The 23,174-nt window shown below is 39.4% G+C and overlaps 1 protein-coding gene across 8 annotated transcripts; it reads right to left on the bottom strand.

Annotated features, from left to right (window-relative positions):
* Positions 1-7,513: 7,513 nt before the first annotated feature.
* On the bottom strand, positions 7,514-22,632 carry LOC115408855 (uncharacterized). 8 transcript variants are annotated; one of them, XM_030119796.1, is made up of 33 exons: positions 22,524-22,632; positions 20,228-20,377; positions 19,911-20,054; positions 18,410-18,577; positions 18,151-18,234; positions 17,930-18,010; positions 17,691-17,771; positions 17,437-17,517; positions 17,216-17,296; positions 16,966-17,046; positions 16,418-16,591; positions 15,917-16,066; positions 15,574-15,612; positions 15,299-15,361; positions 14,947-15,006; positions 14,678-14,743; positions 13,987-14,034; positions 13,730-13,774; positions 13,330-13,386; positions 13,065-13,121; positions 12,811-12,870; positions 12,632-12,691; positions 12,016-12,072; positions 11,848-11,883; positions 11,677-11,736; positions 11,216-11,275; positions 10,816-10,971; positions 10,329-10,478; positions 9,980-10,129; positions 9,614-9,763; positions 9,258-9,401; positions 8,749-8,961; positions 7,514-8,650 (listed from the first exon to the last, which is right to left on the bottom strand). In XM_030119796.1, exons 1-32 carry the CDS (start codon positions 22,612-22,614, stop codon positions 8,750-8,752), a joined length of 3,096 nt encoding a protein of 1,031 aa, XP_029975656.1. In that variant the 5' UTR covers positions 22,615-22,632; the 3' UTR covers positions 7,514-8,650; position 8,749. The 8 variants fall into 8 exon arrangements, with proteins under 8 accessions (XP_029975656.1, XP_029975655.1, XP_029975658.1 ...); XM_030119795.1 differs by having other exon boundaries at positions 7,514-8,646; XM_030119798.1 differs by lacking the exon at positions 17,216-17,296 and having other exon boundaries at positions 7,514-8,646.
* Between the last annotated feature and the right edge of the window lie 542 nt (positions 22,633-23,174).

Below are 23,174 nucleotides of genomic sequence, written 5' to 3'. Positions count from 1 at the left end.
CATTATTTCCCAACCAGAAAAGCAAAAAATAGAAACTGGATTGAAAACACACAACCTTTTTGTCTGTTTGTTGCTTAGCTGGTTAAGCGACCTAGAGATAAAACTATTTGCTGGTATGTACTATCTGACAGTACTGGATGTCAGTGTTGACAAAAGAATGCTGCTGCACTACCTCTGTAAAAACCTTCTTTACTCCTGTGTTTGACTGATAGTGCAAGCACAATGTGCCAATGGTAATCCAAATGTTACACAAAATGCAGCAGAAAACAGAAAACATTGTAGCAAAAAAGAACTCAACTTCTCTGAGATACTTTGGAGTGACTGGAGAAAAGCAGAAATAACTGAATCACAACTTTATAAATGAAAACGAAACACAAATAAATAAAGCTGAATTGAATCAAAAAATATGATTTGAACAGCAGCTGCTGGTCGATTCCATCCCCACACTCGAAGTGTGGGGAGTGTGCGGATGGAGTGTGTTATTCAGAAAAAAATTGGAGTGTGACACTCCAATATTTTCTGAATGACGGTAAAATGAAGTGTAAAAACTCTGAGAAAAAAGACCATCTGAAAAACAAAGCTCTTCACTCAGAGAGGCTTGGTTGGGCATTTTGACTTGATTTCATTGAAAAGGAAAGCAGAAAGATTCTTCCTACAAATAAAAAACCAAATTTAACATGTTTAAACCAGTTACAAAAAATGAAGGGCCTTCCTACAAACCAAACTGAACTAGGAGAGGCATTTTACACTCATACAAGTCGAATTTCTGTGGAAATCCCTGTTCCTGGTTGCAGCAGGACAGCATCTGGTTAACCCCGTGTTTCCACCAGAATTTTTCGCGCGATGACATTACATACAAAGTCAATGTAACGACGCAATTGTAGCTCAATCTTGAGCGGCGGGCGGTGAGTGATGAAGCGGCGGGTGTTTCCAGTGAAAATTCGCTCTCCGCCCGCTATGGGCGGCTGTCTGCCCATATATACGCTGCTTAAAACGCCGTTTTAAGACGCCGTATTTTTGATCACATCGGCCACCCATAGCCCGCCACTCGCCGCCCGACCACGCAAAACAGTTGTTGGCGTGATGCCGCGGTGAGCGTTTTTTTTGCGAATGCAGTCGCGTTCACCGCGTCCGGTGGAAACACGGGGTAACAGTTAACCAGATGCTGTCCTGCAACCAGGATTTAAACTCCAGTCACGAAGACTCAGTCAAGACTTAACCCGGTGAAACTTGAATGGATGATGTTGTCTTTATATTAGAAACACAAAGGAGGAACATCTGGAGCGAGTCAAGACTTGGTTTGACAGGTTGACTTGGGCACAACTGACAGTAAATGTGGCAAAATGTGAATTTGCCGAGGCCAAGGTGATTTATTTAGGTAAGATGGGGGGACAAGAAGAAAAGGTAAGCACCACACAATAATTCCCTGTTCCAACAACACAGCGAGAACTGCTACATTTCCTGTGGTTGGTCCCTCATTACAAAGAGTTCTTTCCCAACGCTGCTTCTGTTGGTGCTCCTCTGACTGATGTGTTAAAATGTGGTATTAAATATGTTTGGTCTCCCATCTGTCACCCAGTGGAAGGGTCTGTTATCATCAGTTCCCGTGCTTGCAGCTCGTCAGTGGGACCGCAATTTTAAACTGCAGGTGGATGCCAGTGAAGCTGGTGCTGGGATTGCGTTAGCACTTGCTTTAATTATGGCTCTTACGCATTTTGACGTGCACATTGGGTCAGGCTCTGAGCTGGTAGTGCATAATGACCGAAGCCAATTGACTTTCTTGTGGTCACTGCAAAGTGTGAATCAAAGGTTAATGCGTTGTGCATTATTTTTACAGCCATGCTATTTGGACATCCGTCACAGGGATAACCTGGTGGTGGATGCTTTATCATGCACACTGTTGTCCAAAATGTTGCACTGAGTGTATGTTTCTTTCTTTCTCGTCCCGCAAGATCTTAAAATGCTTCTCCTCTTCTGTCCTTCCTCTGAGTCAAAGCAATGTAGCATCACCTTCTTGTGTCTTGTGTAGATCTTCAAATCATCAACCAGTCATTCTCCATATTGACTAAATACATGTGTGACATTTCAGTGGCTTCAGCACAGAACTCACCTGCGTCTGGAATCTTCATGTCACTTTCCTTCTCAGGATCAAATTCCCACAGTTTGTCTGAAAGGAAAGAAAAACATCCATGAACAAAGAGCTGGATAACAGTCTCATAAATATCACAGTCCACATGTTACAATTTTTAAGATTTAGGGTCAAATAAATAGCTTCGCCTCCATGTACAGATCTTAAAATGTTCATCCAGTCACAATTCTATATATTAAGTCTATACATGTGTGATGTTTCAGTGGTTTTACCACAGAACTCACCGATGTCTGGAATCTTAGAGACAGAATCCAATTCCCACGGCTTATCTGAATGGAAAGAAAATCAACCATGAACAAAGACAAGAAAGAAAGAAAAAGAATAAGAGAGAAATCTTTAAAATGTGGCATTCCACATGTTGCCATTTTTAAAGCAATGTGGCTGCTGGAGCTACACTACGACCAGAACAGACAGGTGCAGCTCCTGTAACAACTAAGGGTTAGAAGAGCTACTCACTACTGTAAATAAACAATTAACACACTTTTCAAATATTAGACTTATATTGTCACAATTTCTATTATCAGTTGATTTGTTTTTAAGCTTTTGATAAAGTCACCAATGAAGAGGAATGGAAAAGTAAAACCTTAAGAGTCAAACCAGTTGTACAGATGTGAATTTACACTTACCCAGGTGTGACAGGAACTTGCCGCTCCCCTCTTCCGAATCACAATCTAAATATGACAATCACATTTTACAGTTTTTAATTTTTGACGTCGAAGCAATGTGGCTTTACAGAACATTAGAAAATCATAGAGCCATAAGGAAATAGGGCCTTTTCTGTCCGGGCCCCTAAACTCAAGCCCTGGCTTGTCCATGATCTCTCGAGATCAACGGAGCCAATAACAACAATAGCTCTACTTCATTCTAATTTCCGTGCAATGTCTTTAAATGCTCATTTAGAGATCACTTCCTGTCTTGTGGTGAACATGCTCATGGTCACTCCCCCAGGTTGCAGGGGTGGCTGAGACCTGTGGCCTCTGCTCTATTCAAATATCACTAAAACTTGAATATTCAAGGGGTTACCATTCACATTGAATAAAAGGGGACTTTTTGGAGGAGTTGTGTGCTTTTATTTTGACAGCCACCACATCCAGAGGACTTGCATAACCTGCTTAGAGAGGTTGTTTTCCAGCTGCACTGTGTCCCACGTCATGTCACTGAGAGAGAAAGAAAGCTGCAGAGTGTGTCTCTCCTTGTATAAAAAGTTTTTTATACAAGGTACTTTTTACTAAAAAGTAATGCCAGCTTCCACAATGGTCACCAAATTGCACAGAAGTTATCATTTGGACAGGAAAATGTGTTATCTTTGAGAAAATGTCATTGTTTCCAGAAGTCAAACTTATATTCTCCATTGAAGTCAAAAAGAGGAGGCTGGAGCTTTTACAGCTCATCATATTCAAGCCATATGAAATATTAGTTAAGTTTTTCCATACATTTGTTCAGAATTTTGTCCTCGATCACAAAGATGTAAAACCTGTCCAACATATGCCCTTTGAGAAGTTGGCATTTAGAAATCTTATGTTCAAAGTCAAAATGCAGACTTCCTGATGGATTTAGGTCAGAGGGATCAGTGAGTTTATGTTTTATGCTCCCAAGAATTCTGTTCTGAACAGGGACAACATCATGCAAGAAGATATTTTACCATCTCACCTTTATCTTTAATGGGTAAAGGATCCACACACACAGGCCCACACTGATTGCTGCAACATTTTTGTTTCCCTTTGCAGTCGCAGTCTTTCTTGCACTCGGGTTGCACATGGGGAGGACACTCCAAATGGCTGAAGATAACATTATGAGGGCACAATCCAGGCTTGACTAAAAGGACAGAGAAGAAAAACTTTATCAAACCGACAGCTTACAATCAGATCTTTGCCAGGTTTTGAGAAGTGTGAAATTCCAAATGATGTAATTCCCTTTGAGAAACAAGGGATATTTTTTCGTTCGCACTACTTGGACTCGTGGTGTAAACATGGACTCGAAACTTTTTGGAATTTTTTATATCCCATTTGTTGCCCTTGAAAATAATACTTGGTTTTGTCTTTCACAGTATTATTACCCAAGTAAAGAGTTCACAACTTTGAATTTCGTGAAGTTATGCTATGGTATTAATCAACAGATGGTATCAAGGTAAAACAATCTAACAACCAAGACAGCAAGTCACTGGATTCATCCAGTGTTCAAGCAAAAACCTGGTAAAAATCTAAGAGCTGTACGAGTCTCACACTCAATGCAAATGATGCACATTCACAGTTTTATGTTCAAAACAGGTGAGTCTAAAGTTACATACCCCTTGTAATTTTTCTGGTGTCACAGTGCCAAATTAATCCCAGAAACAGGATCAATGCACAGGCTTTAGACAGGTGACCCTCCATGTCCCAGTTTCCTACACAGAAGAACACAACTGATATATCCAGCCAGCACAGCAGGCCAGTCAGAGGCTACCATGCTCTATTATGGGTTACAGATGAGGAAGCTATGCAGATCAGGGAAAATTTGCTATTGAAAACCTTAAACAACATGTTAATATTGGGATATTCTCACCAATCCGATGTATCTGGAGATATGTTAAGTTTGATGATAGCAGTGTAGAAGTTGGTAAATGTCCCAGCAGGTCTCTGCGCTCTGGTGAGGCTGTTGAGGGTTTGAGGCAGAAGCTTCTCCTGGGAGCTGAGAGGTCCAACTAAGAAAATCTGTGTCAGATTATCATGTTTAAGTAGAAAGATTGTGTCAGTGTGCATCAGCAAGACCAGAGAGCGAACATAAAGTATATCAGTAGATGATATTGTGAGTGCACTGTGCAAAATGTACAGTATGTAGTGATAGTAAGACTGCCATCTGTGTCAGAAGCAGAGAACACGTCATTCCACTCAAGTTGCCTCAAAGCCTCATCATTGAACCATCTCTCTCGAAAACCATCCACACCTGATTTTATGCACCTACTATTTCAGACTGTTTGAGACTGAATGTTTTGCAGCACTACCATGTCAGCAGTAAGGGAAATTTACCCAAGCACAAAATTATCGCTGCAATGTGATGACAGACAGTGTTGTCATCAGCATCAAAATCAGTGTGCAGGAAATGTTTATAGATGACAGTGACAAGATGACCCTACTCCCTATGCCATGTACATGTTTGATGCTATTGAGTTGCATGATTACACTATATTCCTGTTTGGATGTTTAGAGCAACTTTTTTGAAGCTTTTTGGTTTATGAGGTGTTCTCTATTATGCAAAAATTTTTAACATGGGTCCATGGTTGTTCTGTGTGGTGAAATTTTCTTCCATCTGGATTCAGGAAATGTTGTCCATCAAGGCAGAGTCTCACCCATCATCACCGAATGTACATTCATCCATCCCTGTATCGTGTTGGCAATCGATCGGGGACACTGGAGCCGATTCTACCATCTAAGGACAGGGACAGCACACACCCTGGACAGACCACCAGTCCATGAAGGCACAGACATCCACACAAACTCACATTTACACCTTGGGGCGAATTAGAAATAAAAATGAAGTTAAGTTCATTCAATTAAAAAACAGAAACAATGCTCTACAGCTCCAGGTCCTGCTCCGTGATCTTCATTAATCAGTTACTTTTTTAGAAGAGGCAACAAGTAACTATAACTAATTACCTTTTAAAAGTAATTTGGCAACACTGCCAACCTGTCTCTCTTCTAGTCTGTTCTCTCTCTTGCCTGTCGTCTCCACATCCGTAGTCCTCACCTCCGGCCTTCAAAAGGAAAGTTTCTTCCTTTTAAAAAAGGAGTTCTTTTTCCATAGTCCCTTCTGCTTGCTCATGGAACTGTTGGGCTTTCATCTGTAAAAGTACATAGAAATGACCGTGTTGTACTTTTCACTATATAAATCAAGCTGAATTGAACTGAATTGTGAGTTGTGTTATACATATTGCAAATGTCATATCAATTTAAATGAAAGTGCACAATGTGGAATAATGATGATATTTACATTAAATATGATGCACATGATTGTGTTTTATAAAAAAAACAAACAAACAAACTGAAACATTGTTGGCAAGTCCTCAGGAATGCTCGAGATGACATCATCAGCTGATTTGACCTCGATATACAAATCAGCAGCGATGACAATTAGATGATGATGTCATTTAAAACCCATACATTGTTGCCAACTCCTCAGTCAGGAACATTCTAAGGGACGTCCCCATCTAATGTGAATAACTGGGCATTTACACATGCAGGTAAAATTGAGCTTTAACATTAAGGGTCACATGCTTGCGTTACAGATCCGGGCATATGTAACGCAGAAGCTTCAAATGTAGATATATGTCCAAAGATATGGCTACTAGAATTATCCATTGTAATTACCGGCTGTGTACAGATACAGCCATTTTTTCAGTCAAGTGTCCATTTAATTCATTAGAAAAGGTTGAGATAAACATAATTTCGTAGTTTAAAACTGGATAGTCATAGTCCCCCTGACTGGTAATCCCATGTTAAATTCTCCATGACATCTGGCATGTCACACAGTTCCATATTGATTGCCTGACACTTACCAGGATGAGTGATGATGACCTGATTATCCCCGCAGTGCTTAAAAATTATTGAGTTCAGCATAATTAATATTATGAGCGCATGCAAACAGATTGTGGTAACTTAGGTGTTTTGATTCATGTTTTTTACTGCACTACCGAAAAGTTGATTAATCTAAAGTACAAGAGTATAACATTGCCTCATGCAAGCAACAATAAAATCGTGAGTTCATTCAATTAAAAAACAGAAACAATGCTCTGCAGCTCCAGGTCCTGCTCCGTGATCTTCATCCAGATGAAGGCAACATGTCAGTGATAAGATTCATTGCGATCTTCATAAGATTATGTGCTCTTGTCCAAATAACCTGGTTTTTCTAATAAAGGACAACTCACTTCAACAGTTATTTCAACCTTAAAGGGCAAGTAACTTATTTATAGGAACTGTTACAAAAAGTTGATCAAAAAAGTGGGCAGAGGAATCATTTTTAATTAATCACAATGTTCACATTTGCAGTGTACCAGAGAATGGTATAAGATAGATTTAATACTCTTCTCGTGAATTCAACAACATCTCTCCATGTTCTATTGGTCATGACCCCAACACTGGCTGTTTCTGGAATCCCAGAGTAACTGATTACTCTCAGAGTCACACATCTCCTTCACTCAGAGCTCCTTTCAGTCGTCCCTTTGTCAAACTAATGAAAGGCCACAGGACATCACACCGGGTGGAAAGGTGCCTGCTTTGGAGAAGTCTACCATCATACATAGAAATTGCACGATTCACTCTACATAAAATAACATGAGTTAAAACTGAAACAATAAAAATGTCAAATAATAGTAAAATAAATAAACCATCATGAATGCAAGTATTTTATTTACAGTGAATAGAAAAGAATAGAAAGTACTTCATAGTTCCAGAGGGAAAAGCTTTAATTTAATTTCCTTATGAAAATGATACTCTATGCCTTGTCAGAGATAAAGAGGTAAGAATGTTTTCTCATCACTTCAACACCTTCACATTTCAAAATATAGTGAAAAACCACACGTTGAAAATTCCAACATTACTTCAACTTTAGATGTGTTTCTTGGTGTTAACACTTTAAATATGTACTGTATAATATTAAGGTTCATCTCGCCCTCACTTTATCACTTCATACACGGAATCGACAGAAAAGTGCCAGCTATGTTATTATTTTATCCCTTCTGCAGCTCTATGAAATATGGCCCACTCCTTATGCAAATACAGGTAGACTAACGTAAAGCAAACATGGGCAACCGGTGGCCCTTGGGCAACATCCACCCCCCCCCCCCCCCCCATTTTAATATTTAATTTTTTTTTCTTTTGTTCCATGAGTAATTTTAAAGATTTATATGGATTTCTTTTTTTATTTTTCAAGTGGATGAATGTTTGTATGAATTGAGCAGCAACAATTTTGGTGAAACTTCATGAATCAGAAATATTGATTTGGTTTAATCACATGAGATCTATCAATGCTTCACACATAAACCAGATGGAGCCATCTCCACTCTTTCCAGCGATGTTTCCAGATATGAGTTCAATTACACCAATACTGCATTTCAAATCTTACAACATTGTCTTTACCCTTCAGTGCTGACTGTTACTGCTGTCGCAGGAATTCGTTGTTCAATCACACAATACTGACAACAAGGTTGAAGCAGATTCCAGATTATCATGTATGAAGGACTTGTTAGGTTAAATAGAGAAATATTGAAAGCAAAGTTTACCAGATGAAGATAATTTATAACCTTAGAAAGAATGAAAGTAATCATAACGAAGAAGGATTTTGTGCAAAGAAACAGCAGATGCTATTATGTTGTAGAGTCCATGAAGAAGGGGAAAAAGTGATATATTAACCCCTCCCTCCACATCCATTTCCAAACGTTATCGTGCATCAAGTGTTCTCTCCTGGACACGACCATCATGGTGGCAGCTGTTGTTGGGAAGTGCCCTGGGAAAGCCTGCAGACACCTGGCTTCATCATCAACAAACAAGACAAGAAGACATTCACTGATTAAGAAGCCGGTGCATGTGGAGTTATTGAAAGGCGTCGCCACTCAGTAAACGTCTCACCTTAGCTGGGTGTCATGCACACATGTCCACATCCGTTGCTGCAGCACTTTTCAGTTTTGGGGCAGTTGCTGTCATTCGAGCAGAAGTTGACGCAAATGCCAGGGCCTGAAGGCTTCGGACACTGTCCCGGCTTTACTGATGAATAAGAGTGCGCCTTGAAAGGCTTCTGTTTCCTTTTCTTATGGTGTGTGTGGCTTTTTTTCCCAGCAAGTCCTTGAGGGAGAAAATTGAAAGAAGCATTAAACACTTGCCTTCAGCTGTATAAGTGATGAGCAGGATTTTTCATGGGATTCAGATTTGTCATTTCAAGATGCTGTTAGTTTTTTAAGGTTGAAATAAATTGGTGAATAAAACCAATTCAAATTTTTTGAAACTAATGTACCACCACAGATCACACATTCCTGTCAGAGTGAATAAACAGAAAAAACAGTCGCATCTCACATTGTGCCGAGTGTGAGATCTGACCATGTGCAATTATTATTATTATTATTTTTCTGATTACTTCTCACCTTTGAATGGTGTGACGCACGTTCGTCCACATTTCTTGGTGCAGCACTTCTTTACTCCAGGGCAGTCACTGTCATCCATGCAAACGAGAGCACACTGGCTCAAATCCCTGCCCCAATGAGGAGGGGGGCACTCTCCTGCTTTTCCTGCGAGGGAATATTAATTAACATTTATGAAGTGTTTTAAGTAAATGCAATAATGAAAAATATAGTTTTGGACTAAAGGAGGGTCGTTTTTGTTGTTCTATAAACTAACCAACTTGGACATCCACGATATTCACAAATAAGTAGAGCATGTGTTAAAAAGCTTATGTGCTCTTGTGGAAAAGAAAGGAGACATGTTGAAGGTATAGAGTCACCTTTGCCTGATGCCACACACACACGTCCACATCCCACTTTGGTGCATGCCTTGTTTTCTGGGCAGTCGTTGTCAACATTGCATTCGTCGGCGCATGGGTCCACAGACAAAGCTTTGCTGCCAGCATCCAAATCCCACAGTTCAAATTTGCCTGAATAGAAAGAGGATTCAAAATGGTTATATGGTTGGAAAATAATCGGAAAAAAAGTCAATTTATATTTCATCTAAGTCGGTGCTGAAAGCACTGAATGTTCCCACAAGTGACGTTGTTTGTATACGTACTCGAACTGCGCATGCGCCAAGGGAACATTCGTTCAAACTTTCACCAACGTGTCACAAGGAAACAGTCATTTCATTAGTGTCTCACCTTTGGATGGCGCTGTGCACACACGTCCGCATATTGTTTTGGTGCACTCCTGGTTTTCGGGGCAGTCACCGTTTTTATCACATTTATCTAGGCACGGGTCCACAGGCAAAAGTTGGCTATCGGAATCCCAGTGCCACATTTCGAATTTGCCTGAATAATGAGAGAATTCAACATAACACGAGGTCAGAAAAGATTCTGAAAGTACGTCCACATTTTATGTCATCAAAGCAAAGGAAAACAGTGTTTTCTATTGGAAATAATTGTCTTTGTTACATGGCTGGCAAATTGGAAGAAAAGCTAGTCCATGTGGAGACAAGTAGAGCAAATGTCGTGTTCATTAGTATCTCACCTTTGTCTGATGCGACGCACACACGTCCACATCCTATGTTGGTGCACACCTGGTTTTCGGGACAGTCTTTGTCCTTCTTGCATTTATCAGTGCATGGGTTCGAAGGCAAACCTTTGGTATCAGCATCCACATCCCACAGTTCAAATTTATCTGAATAGAAAGAGAATTCAAAATGTTCATAAAGTAGTCCAATAGCTCATCAACAATGCAGCTATTTCTGAGTGTAGGGAAAAGAATCTGACCGAGACATCAGTAGAAGTTTTCATTTATTTTTACCACTTGATGCCACATTTGATTACGTACTACTTATACTCTTCCACCATGTTATTGGTGACACAGCATGAAGGCTATTGATTGTCTAACCAGTATTTTTACATAAATCACAGTCATAAGTAACCATGTTTAAAAACAAAAAAAGAGCTCAAATACTGAATTAAAACTCTAACCAAGGTGTGCTAGGAAAGCAGTAATTTTATGACTGTCTCACCTTTGAATGACACCGTGCACACGCGTCCACACCCGGTGCTGGTGCACTCCTGGTTGTCGGGGCAGTCGTCGTCATCAACGCAATTTTCAACACACGAGTCCAAAGGCAAAAGTTTGCTGTCAGCATCCTGTTCCCACGGTTCAGACTCATCTGGAACTGAAGAGAATTCAACATGAACGTCAGCATGAGAATGATACCTGGAGAGTTTGTGTCACTTCTTTACTCAAGGATGCTTGGTTGAGTATTTTCACTTGATTTGATTTTAAAAAGAAAGCAGGACAGGTTCTTCTGATTCATAAGGAACTATACTTCAAAAAAAAAAAGAAAAATGAAGTGCCGTCCTGTAAACTAAATATCATGACTATAAGAGGTGTTTTAGAGGCTGTACCACAGAACTCACCTGGAATGTCAAGACTTGTACTGTCACTTTCCGTCTCTGAACCCCATTGCCACAAATTGCCTGAAGGTGTAAAAAAAAAAAAAAAAAAATTAGGCCATGAACAAAGTCAGGAAAATATGAAGAATATGAAAATCCACATGTTGCCAGTTTACATAATTCAGGTTAAATCAGTTTAGCTCTATCTGCACAGAAGCACAAATGACAATACCAATGGCTCGACGGAAAGAAAAAATAGTCTCCAGCAATAATATCATCATCCTGGTACAATGACATTTATTAGATGAGCATAAAGCTATAAACATTGCCAAAAACCAGTAATAATAACCCTACTGCAACACAAACACTCAGCTGAGACTGAACCTGGTGAAACTCATGCAAAGTCAAGCAGGATACAGAAAGCAGACATCAAAAAAGAAAATTCTCTCCAAAGGGTATTATTGAGGTTTTCCCTCAGAACTCACTGAGAGGGTTTGAACTGGTAAAGCTACTTCCGTAGTCTGAACCCCAGTTCCACAGCTTGCCTGAATATAAAGAAAAACAAGCATGAACAAGCTGCCAGCAACAAAAATCCAATCATCAAAAAATAAAATAACCAACTGGAGGATATGCAAAGATTTCACCGCTGAACTCACCGAGAAAGTTTGTGCTAATCTCCTCACTTCCTTCATCTGAAGGAAAGAGGAAACAACCATGAACAAAGACGCAATGCAACATCACCTCCTGGTGTAGACCTTCAAACCATCAACCAGTCACAATTCTATATATCAAGTCAATGCATGTGGTTTCAGCACGGAACTCACCTATGTCTGGAACGCTAATGTCGCTTTTCTTCCTGGAAACCCATTTCCACAACTTGCCTGCAGATAAAGAAAAACAACCATGAACAAAGTTGGCCAGTCAATGTCGTTCAGTAATTCAGGAGAAATCAGTTTTGCTCTATCTGCACAGAGGCACAAGGGCTTCACTTGTAATAAGATATTGATTAAATGACATGAGAAATGGCTCAATGGAAAGAAAAAAAAAACAGTCTCCAGTAATAATATCATCATCCTGGTACAATGACAATTAGATAAGCAAAGAGAATAAACAGAACCAATAACCAGTATACAAACAGACAAAAATGTTCTTGAGATATTTGTCCCTGTAACTGGACTTGGCTCCTTGTTAGCTCGATGCCTGCTGTTTTGAGATAGAATTGAAGCTTTTTATATCCAGCAATACTGTCTATTGAGCTGCTCCCATTTACAGGGATTGACACAGAAACTGGACGTGGGTAGGAGTTAACCAGGCGCTGTCCTGCTGCAACTCAAACTGGTGAAACCAATGCAAAGTCAAACAGGATACAGGAAACAGGCAAACATCAAAAAAGAAAAGTCTCTCCAAAGGGTATTACTGAGGTTTTCCCTCAGAACTCACTGAGAGGGTTGAAACTGGTAAAGCCACTTCCGTAGTCTGAACCCCATTTCCACAGCTTGCCTGAATTTAAAGAAAAAAAAATCATAAAACATGAATAAGTTACCAGAAACAAAAATCCAATAATGAAAAAATAAAATAACTGACTGGAGGGTATGCAAAGATTTCACCACTGAACTCACCGAAAAAGTTTGTACTACTCTCCTCACTTCCTTTGTCTGAAATCAGTCCCAGCAGCTTGTCTGAAGGAAAGAGAAAACAACCACGAACAAAGACTTGATTACACTCTCAAAAATATCACAGTCCATATGTTACAATTTGTAGTTTTTGAAGTTAAAGTAGTATAGCATCACCTCCTGGTGAAGATCTTCAAATCATCAACCAGTCACGATTCTGTATATTAAGTCAATACATGTGGTTTCAGCACAGAACTCACCTACGTCTGGAACGCTAATGTCACTTTTCTCCTCAGAATCCAGTTCATACAGATCCTCTGAAAGGAAAGAAAAACATCCATGAACCAAGAGCTGGATAACAGTCTCATAAATATCACAGTCCACAAGTTATAATTTTTAATATTTGGGGTCAAAGCAATGTAGTTTCACCTCCTTGTATAGATCTTAACATTTTCATCCAGTCAGAATTTTCTATATTAAGTCAATACATGTGTGATGTTTCAGTGGCTTTAGCACAGAACTCACTGATGTCTGGAAACTTGAAGTCACTTTTCTTTGGGGTATCCTGTTCACACAGCTCGTCTGAATGGAAAGAAAATCAACCATGAAAAAAGAATTTAAAAAAAAATTAAAAACAGAAAGAGAGGAATTTTTCAAATATGGCATTCCACATGTTGCCTTTTCTAAATATTCAAAGCAATGTGGCCACAGACAGGTGCAGCTCCTGTAACAACTTCAGGTTAGAAGTGCTACTTACTACTGTAAATAAACAATTAACACAGTTTTCAGGTATAAGACATATTTTCACAATTTCTATGATCAATTGATTATACACTGACTTTTGATAAAGTCACCAATTAAAAGGAATGTAAATGTGAAACCCTTAAGAGCCAAAAAACATGTGCAGATTAGACTTCACACTTACCCATTCTTGTCAGTAAATCGCCGCTCCCCTCTTCCAAATCACCATCTACATATGACAATCACATTATACAATTTTAAATTTTTGCCATCAAGCAATGTGGCTTCCTTGAGAACATTATAAAATCATAATTTGGTCACAATTCTTATTAATCAATGTCCACCAACAACTAAGAAGTACATTACTCCTACTGACAGAAATCCAGTACACAAAATAATATCAACTGCATGAGGATTTCAGTGCTTCAGCACTCAACTCACTTCTGTCTTCGCCACTTCCCTCTGAGTCAAAGTCGAACAGGCCTCTGTCTGAAGACAAAGAAACAAACAAAATGTAAACAAAGAATATGAAGCATATCAAAATCCAACATGGTGCCAGTTTTAATGATTCAAGTGAAAACAGTGTAGCTCCACCTCTGCTGCAAGTGTACACGCTCAATTGAAGAAAGGACTACATTGGCAATATATTAATTAAAAATAAATAAATAAATAAATAAGCTGAGGGCTATAGCTCTACTTCATTCAAATTTTTCTAAACTGTGCTCTCCAACACTCAGGGTCAAGAAATATAAGATCCTCAGTTTATGGTTAAGAAAAAAAAAAAAAAGGATGCTGTAAAGAAAAAGGAAAGTTGTTGATTTCTTTTCAAAAATGCGTGCACTATCTTTAAACGCTGAGCTGCTGGAAGCTTCAGTTCACTGAAAACAGAAAACTCAACAGAGATTCACACGTTCAACTGTAAAATCAAGTGTGTCAGGAACTTCCATGCATCCTTATTTTTCTATCACGCCTTCAGTTTGCACCCATATGAGGCTGAAGAAACTGTGGCGCCAGTGTCAGGGCTTTTCTATTACAACGTTCCAATACTGCCATCTGCTGGGTGTGATTGGAGTTGCACAGTTATAGACTGGCCAATAGCCAAGGAGCAAAATACATCTTTGTAAGAACTCACCTAGAAATCCTGAAGTGGCACTTCCCTCCAAATCTTCCAAATTGTTCCTTAACTGCGCAAGCTTTTCTGAATGGAAAGAAAGAAAGAAAAAAAAATGAATCAACCAAAACTTGTCAAAATAGACAATAGCAAAACATACTGAAGTCCAAATGCGGACATTTTCATTTATTCTGGTCAGGATTATGCCATGAATCATACTTTAGCAAGAACATTAAGAAAACATGTGAAAAATATGAATTGGTTACAAAAATAATTGCCACAGAACTTACTGAAAAGGTCTGCAGTGGAACTGTCACTGTCCTTATCCTCATCCCAAACCCACAGCTTCTCTGAATGGACAGAAAAAAATAAAGAGACGAAAACAGCTGTGAATCATCAGTCCTAAAATATGGCAAGTCACCTGACTAAAGCTCTGCTGGAGGTGTGTATGCTGCATGGGAATACACACACTTAGCGGGGGGCGCCTGATGAAGATTTTGGTGAAATGACACACATCTATAAAAATGCAGTGAGAATAAGATAGTAGTGCGATACTGTAGTCGCCATTCAGCTTTCACTGATGTCTGAGTAGCAGACAGAGCCACTGAAGAAAACAGAAAGCCGAAATTATTACTAGCTCACCGATGTCTGACTCCTTGAAACCAGTTTCCTCGTCGGAGCTCCACTCCCATCCTTCAGGATTTTCTGAGGGAAAAGAGGAAATATGGCTATTAAAACATGCAAGTTGAAAATATGGCAAATTCGGGTAATTTTCAAATGAGATGTAGAAAACATGAGCATCTCAGAAAATACACGCCCTGATTGTTACAAGTACAAAAAAATAAAAAACAAACAAAAAGAAACAAAAAGAAACACATCGCAAACAAATATTAAGCTTCTCAAAGGGCACTCCTCACCTCCTTCGTCAAATTTCCAAGACCACTCATCACTCTTATCTGAATGGAAATAAAACACACACACACACACACACACACACACACACACACACACACACACACACACACACACACACACTGTCATCAATCTATTTTGCATTTTATCTCGACCATGAAGCAAGTGTTGACCATGAGATAGTAAAAGTGTGTGTTAGTTCATGAACAGCTTCTCTCTGTTGTTCTTTTCTTTTTTTCTGTGTCCAGTTTGGAATTACAAAACGTCTTTTTTGACTGAAACAAGCTTGTTTGTGGCTTTTCATGAATATAAGATTCTTCTAATCATGCCCCTTGGCTCATCATTTACCTTGGTTTGAGGCCACGCACCGCCGTTCACATCCCTTCTTCACACACTTCATGTTTTCGGGACACTGGTCGTCATTAGAGCACAGATCAACACAGGGGTTCCAGGGTTCACTGTCCGGTGTGGAGTCCAAATCCCCCAGAGGAGGCTCTCCTGAAGGGAGAATCAACATGAACTGGGCGTTGTAAATCAGACAATCTGAAAGATGTCTTAGAGTGAACAACCCCCCAGAAAACCAGTCACATATATGAGCTGTGTGAAAAAAGGCAGTTTGTGGTTCCCTGGTTCTGAAAGTGGCCTCCAAAGGCAGCACTGTCGTCCCAAAGCAGACAACAAAGACTTTCTTCAAAGACAAGAAAAAGAAAGAAACAAGTGGTCTTTTGTTTTTTTTTTCTGTCTGACCTTGAAAACAAAACACTTTTGAATTCAAGCATCAACCAAGATGACCACTGACTGCATTCAGGGTGTTTGGGAGGTTTTTCGGCCGTTCGATATGCAGCTCACCGTCAGTTGACGCAGTGCACGTCCGTCCACATCCCTGGACGGAGCACTTCATGCTGTTGGGGCAGTCGTCATCGCTGGAGCACGAATTAAGACATGGTATCAATGGGTCCATTCCCGGATTGCAATCTGAGCCACACAGTTTAGGGGCTTCTAAAGGCAAAGGCAATACATCATCTGGAAAAAAAAAGAAGTCATAAAATAAATGAACAGACGTCCACATCCCTTTGTGTTTTCAGGGCACTGATCGTCGTTATCACACAGATCAGTGCAATTGTCTGTTCCCAGTATAGAGTCCAAATCCCATGAATCAGGCTCCCCTGAACAGAAACGAACAGTGTTGTAAATGGGACAACAAGAACAATGTGGCTCGTTAAAATTGTTGCAAAAATTGAAACATTTGACTTTAATCGTTCAAAAGTATTTGGGCTCGTGTTATGCAGGAATTTGTTTTAGCCAGGAGGGAAGCACGTAATATTCCACATCACAAGCAATGCATTCAGGGCAGTCGTCGTGATCGTAGCACAAATAAAGACATAGCGTAGACGCACCGATTCCCGAGGTCAAATCTGAACCAATGGAATCCAATGGGTCTTTTCCCAGAGTGGGGTCCAAATTCCACGGATTGAGTCCTTTTGAATAAAAAAACAAACAAACAAACAAAAAAAAAAACAAAGAAATAAAGATGAACGAGGAGTTGCAAGTCAGACAGTCTAAAATGAGGAACTCTCCTCTGTCAAGTAATGCATTCGGGGCAGTCGTCGTGATCGTAGCGAAAAAAAAGACATAGCATAGACGTACCGATTCCCAGGGTCAAATCTGAACCAATGGAATCCAACGGGTCTTTTCCCAGAGTGGAGTCCAAATCCCACGGATTGAGTCCTTTTGAATAAAGGAAAAACAAAGAAATAAATGTGAACGAGGAGTTGCAAGTCAGACATGAGGAACTCTCCTCTGTCAAGTAATGCATTCGGGGCAGTCGTCATCACCATAGCACAAATAAAGACAGAGCATAGACGCACCGATTCCCGGGGTCAAATCTGAACCAATGGAATCCAATGGGTCTTTTCCCAGAGTGGGGTCCAAATCCCATGGATTGAGTCCTTTTGAACAAAAAAAACCAAAAAAAAAAAAAAAAAAACCACAACAAAGAAATAAAGATGAACGAGGAGTTGCAAGTCAGACAGTCTAAAATGAGGAACTCTCCTCTGTCAAGTAATGCATTCGGGGCAGTCGTCGTGATCGCAGCACAAATACAGACAGAGCATAGACGCACCGATTCCCGGGGTCAAATCTGAACCAATGGAATCCAATGGGTCTTTTCCCAGAGTAGGGTCCAAATCCCACGGATTGAGTCCTTTTGAATAAAAAAAAAAACAAAAAAAACAAAGAAATAAACATGAACGAGGAGTTGCAAATCAGACAGTCTAAAATGAAGAACTCTTCTCTGTCAAGTAATGCATTCGGGGCAGTTGTCATCACCATAGCAGAGATAAAGACAAAGCAAAGACGCACCGCTTCCCGAGGTGAAATCTGAACCAATGGAATCCAACGGGTCTTTTCCCAGAGTAGGGTCCAAATCCCACGGATTGAGTCCTTTTGAATAAAGGAAAAACAAAGAAATAAATGTGAACGAGGAGTTACAAGTCAGACATGAGGAACTCTCCTCTGTCAAGTAATGCATTCGGGGCAGTCGTTGTCCTCCTAGCACAAATAAAGACATAGCATCGACGCACCCATTCCCGAGGTCAAATCTGAACCAATGGAATCCAACGGGTCTTTTCCCAGATCGGAATCCAGATCCCACAGTCCAGTTCCTTCTGAATAAAACGAGAGATGAAGGAGTTAAAAGAGACGTAATGTGTTTGTTTGTTTACTAGGAAAAATTCATGAAACATTTAGCAACTACTGCCCAGGAATTGATCCTCTCTGGTGCAAGTTCCTAAGATATTTTTAGGATATCTTGGAGATTTTGCCACTTAATTGAAATCTCACCAGTGGTTGGGTCCATACACATCCGTCCACATCCCTGGATGGCGCACGTCTTGCTTTCGGGGCAGTCATCATCGTCGTAGCACAGATTAATGCACGGCATCAGTGTATTGATTCCCAGGTTAGAGGCTGAACCACAAAGTCCAGTCATTTCAATAGGGAAAGGAAAATCTACGTGTAAAAAGAGTTAAACAAAGCATAAAAAATAAGACAACAAACAACAAATTTAAACTTGTGAGAGTTAAAAAGAAATAACCAGCAATGTGTTTGCTAACTTTTGTCTAATTGCTCAAGCAATTAGACAAAACCTGGAACAAACACAAGTCTGTTCATATTTGGATCAGTGACCCTGACGCTCGAAACAACTTACAGGAGTGTGAAAGCTGGCATTTGCGCCCGTATTCAAATATTTTACTTCTGTATTATTCATATCATGATCTATTATGATAACTGAATGATAATTAAAAAGTGAATAGGAAAATGATTCAGGATAACTTCATTTACATATAATAGAATGGCCTATATTTTTATTTTGCAATGTAACAATTAAACTGGAGAGCTGTCAGTTATCCAGCCTGGCCTCCTATCAAGGTCATGTCACCATTGTTGATGTTTGTACTCTATTGTTGTCTGTGCATGTTTGTGGTTTCATGACAAAAACGAACAACAGCGCCCACTAGTGGATTATCAAGAAAACAACATCAACATTTCAGTGTTTCTGCTGTTTCAGTGGAAAAGAACATTTTCACTAGAAACACATGAATTAATTCCGTCCTTTCTGGAACATGGTTGAGAAAAAAAAAAGCTCACATTGGAGTGATGGGTGATAAAAGTCTCTTAAGTATGGTCTTGGTGCAGGCCATGAGTCAATGTCAGTCGAGCAGAAATCCAGACATGGTTCCTTCTCTGAGCCGTTCAATTTATAATCCCATTCCCACAGTTCCAAGTTTTTGAAAATGAAAGAGATTTGAACAAGTACGTACAACTGGAAGAAAAAATAAGTAATCTAAAAAAAAAAGGTGACAGATTTCCACCAAATTGCACCTAAATATAGCTCATGTTGAAATATGGCGCAATCAGTTCCTCCATAATTACTCTACAATGCTCCACTGTTGTTACAGACTCATTTGTTGATGATGCACACAACACACAATCTGAAAGGATGTTTCAGGGTGTGTCGTGTGTCTCGTCCACACCTTGACGGGACGTTTCAACTGCGCCATCAAAGCTAATAAAAAATACAAAAGACCTTCAGCTTGTAAATTACGAAACAAACTTTTTGAGCTCTCTGGAAATTATTCACTTCAAGTTGTTTCTTGAGTAGCTGGTCAATAGAACAGATAAAAACGAAACAAGAAAAATTTTTTGAACACAGGGGGTTTTTCGGCTTACACACACTGTTTAAAGCTTCACTTTGATGATGTGCTGCATCCATATAACCTTTGTGTAAATAGATGTTGGACCGATGTTGTCGAAACATTCTGCCACTTAAATCCCAACTCACTCTGGCTTGCGTCCAAGCACATGCGTCCACATCCGCTCATGAGGCAGTTCATGTTGTCCGGGCAGTCGTCGTCAGTCATGCAGCTATCGACGCACGGCTCCGTCGAGTTATTTTTTATATTGAAATCAAAATCCCATAATTTGTCTAAAAGAGAAAGAGAAATGAAAAGACGAGCCTGAATAAAAACCCAGGCACAAACATGTAGAACATGCAAACTCCACAATAGCCATAACAGCCTGGCGATATGAGGCAGCAGTGTTAATCACTCGTCCACTGCTGGATTCAGGCGATTTTTGCCATTTTAATTCTCCACTCACCTTGGTTTGGGTCTGTGCATATATGCCCACACCCGCTCACAGTGCACCTCAACGGATCAGGACAGTCTCCGTCCGTGGCGCAAAAATGAAAACATGGCGTCTGATCGTCACCCTCCAGGTTGACGCCTGTGTCCCAAAAAGCGAGTTTTCCTGTAACAGAAAGACAAATCAACTCATTTAAATTGATATAAACCATGTTATGTGGAAAAAAAAAAAACACTTTGGAAAATGTAAAAAGAGCTTTCAGATGCCTTGTTCTGAATGAGTCAATCACACTGTGGGGAACAGACATGATCGCCATAACATTATTTAGCAATCAGCGCCAAAATAAAGAAAGACATGGAAATGGCTCTGCTGAGGCCAGAAAATAGGTCAAGACAGGTGATGTGAAAAAGTAATTTTGAGTTTATGAGGCTTGTTGAAACATAATAAGCAGCGCATTCATGAAATATTGACCCACTTTCAAGACACACACCCACGATATTCATTCAAATTTTGATTTGAATTTTAAGTCAGACACAATCAAATAACTTGTCTGGCATGTTCACTGACCCTAAGGCACGGCTGCCATTTCTTGGATATTTATCATTCATTAATACAGCTCTCATTCTGTCAATCTCACTGATTAACTTTTGCCATGACTAATTTGGAATTTGGATTTCATCTCTTGATTTCAGTAATTATTTTACAAAACCGTGCAGTAACACAGTTTGGAATACATGTCAAATACAGTATTCAGGGAAAATTTTGAAGTAACCCAGTTAGTGTATGAGGATTCTAGGAATATTACAGCCTATCTAAAAACAAATAACACTGAGCTGTAAATGAAGTTGATAAAAAACTGACTCATAACAGCAGATGACCTGAATATTATTGTGTTTGATCTAATAACATCAACTTTCAATAAAGTATTTGCAATAATTTACCATGATTGGAAATAAACTTCTTGGTAGGTCTGAATTTACGAAGTCACACCGTTTCCATTTTTCTGTTTTTAACTAGAAGTGACCTCTGTGATGAGAGTACACCTGACATTTCCACTCCAAGTTGTTTTATATCCATCACTGTTTGAAGAACATAGCTATTGTGTGGAGCTGTTCACCCCTGCTCAGTACAAAAGGTTATTAAGTACTAAACAAGTCAGTCGGCACCAGATGTTCTCTTTTGAGTCGGTGCATAACTGAGAATTGTTATCGCTCAAAACCAGCAATTATAATTTAGGGATGGGTTGCTCTAGTTGGAATGTGACTCGAGTTTCACCCTGCCTGATTCCTTCAAGGTGGTAAGAACAAGAGAGCGTCATCAATTCACGTCATAATTCTGAACACTGACGAAAATGCTTCTTTCATTTCTCCTATAATAGACAATATAATTAAAGACGCCATCGATCAAAACTCATCAACCTTCACAGCCAAAAGGCAAAACAACAATAAATAAAAGAATAAAAAACACCAGGAGTAAATCAATAAACTGTAGCAAATACATTTTATACTATACAGTGTTGCTTGATATAAACTAAAACTTTGTTGCTTTGACATAGTAAGAAAACTATGTTGTGATTTCAACATTGCTTTTTCAACATGACTTTTTAGTTGTTTATTAAAATCTGTCCATATAGAACATCCATATTCCATCGTCAGCAGTGAAAGCAGCAGCTTCGCTTTATCCACAGGTAACCTAGAAAAAAATGTCCATTTTCCTTGAAAAAATCTCAGTGAAACGGATTAATTTGACATTATTCATGTGAATAACTGTCAACTTAGTTAAGGAGTGAAGGATTTGTCTTCTTATTGAATCTTTTTTTAAGTTTCTTGTTTTGGTTATCTAGTTTTCTGATGACTTTTGTTTCTCACATTAATAAAACTGACTTGGAACTTCAATCATCCTCTTTGAGGATGATTCAGATTTAAAGAAGCGGACGGATTAAAGCTGAACACAGAGCGTCGGATGTTGTTCTATAACTGTCTCCAGCAACGGCCTCCCACTAACTAACATTAGAAATGATAAAAGTCACAATGCTGTCGGTCCAGAAGGTCACACGTTCAAGAAAAGTTACAGCAATGACAAAATGCTTTTCTGTTAAAAATATATACATCTTGTTCTGTGTAACATTAAAAAACTCTCTTCAAATACTTTTTACGTCATTACATTTCACCACCTTAATTTCATCCATACAAAAGTTCAACATGTAACACTCCTTCCACCAATCAAGTACCTGTATTTCTAAAGATGTAAAAAAAAAAAGTACTTCAATATTTTGTCAAATTTTTTAGTAAAAATAGCAGCTTTACTTTACCGTTTAAATCTCCAGTCCATTCTGAGGAGGCTGAGTTGAAATGCACAAATGTAACCAGTACAAAGATTAATGCAGGGACAGGAGACTTCATGTTATTTGCCTGCACAGAACGTCTTCTCTGTCATTTTGAAACATCCGCCTATATTTTATACTGCATGCCGAGCGGCGCAGTCAGAGGAATCTGGGTCCTTGTGCCTGTTGGTTTACAGGAGAGAGAAGTTCATCACTTTTTCTTCCCCAACAGCAGTAAACAAATTGAATTTTAAGTTTTAAAAAGAGGATTTTGACACAAGCAGTTGACTATCCCCCCAACCCCCCCCCCCAAATAGTGTATTACATTTACAATAGTAAAAGTCAATATGGCAAGCTCAGATTTTTTGAATTGGTAATGAATAAGATTGGAATGCAAAAGATTATTGGATATTTGTAAGGATTCTGATGCTAAACTATTGTGACAGATCAGCAGCTGTTGCTTGTTGTTCTCTTTCCTCTCCTTTTCTCTCCTTCTGTCCATTAACTCCAACCGGAGCAGCAGAGAGTCGCCACCTCTGCGTCTTATTCTGCAGGTTTCTTCCAGTTAAAAGTGAGTTATTTATTCACCGAGGGTTGACCTCATGATGTGGAATTGTTGAGTTTTTCTCTGTTCAAGTG

The sequence above is a fragment of the Salarias fasciatus genome, chromosome 20, assembly GCF_902148845.1.
Source record: "Salarias fasciatus chromosome 20, fSalaFa1.1, whole genome shotgun sequence".
NCBI classification, from domain to species: domain Eukaryota; kingdom Metazoa; phylum Chordata; class Actinopteri; order Blenniiformes; family Blenniidae; genus Salarias; species Salarias fasciatus.
Note: the sequence above shows the minus strand (reverse complement) of the source record. Positions and strands in the feature narration are given on the sequence as shown.

Coding starts and splice junctions, on each gene's coding strand:
- LOC115408855 (XM_030119796.1), bottom strand. CDS start 22,614: ATGAAGTCTCCTGTCCCTGCATTAATCTTTGTACTGGTTACATTTGTG. Junction 17,047..17,215: donor AGATTTGACCCTGGGAATCG/GTACGTCTATGC, acceptor TTTATTCAAAAG/GACTCAATCCGTGGAATTTG. Junction 13,775..13,986: donor GGGAAGTGGCGAAGACAGAA/GTGAGTTGAGTG, acceptor TGTCATATGTAG/ATGGTGATTTGGAAGAGGGG.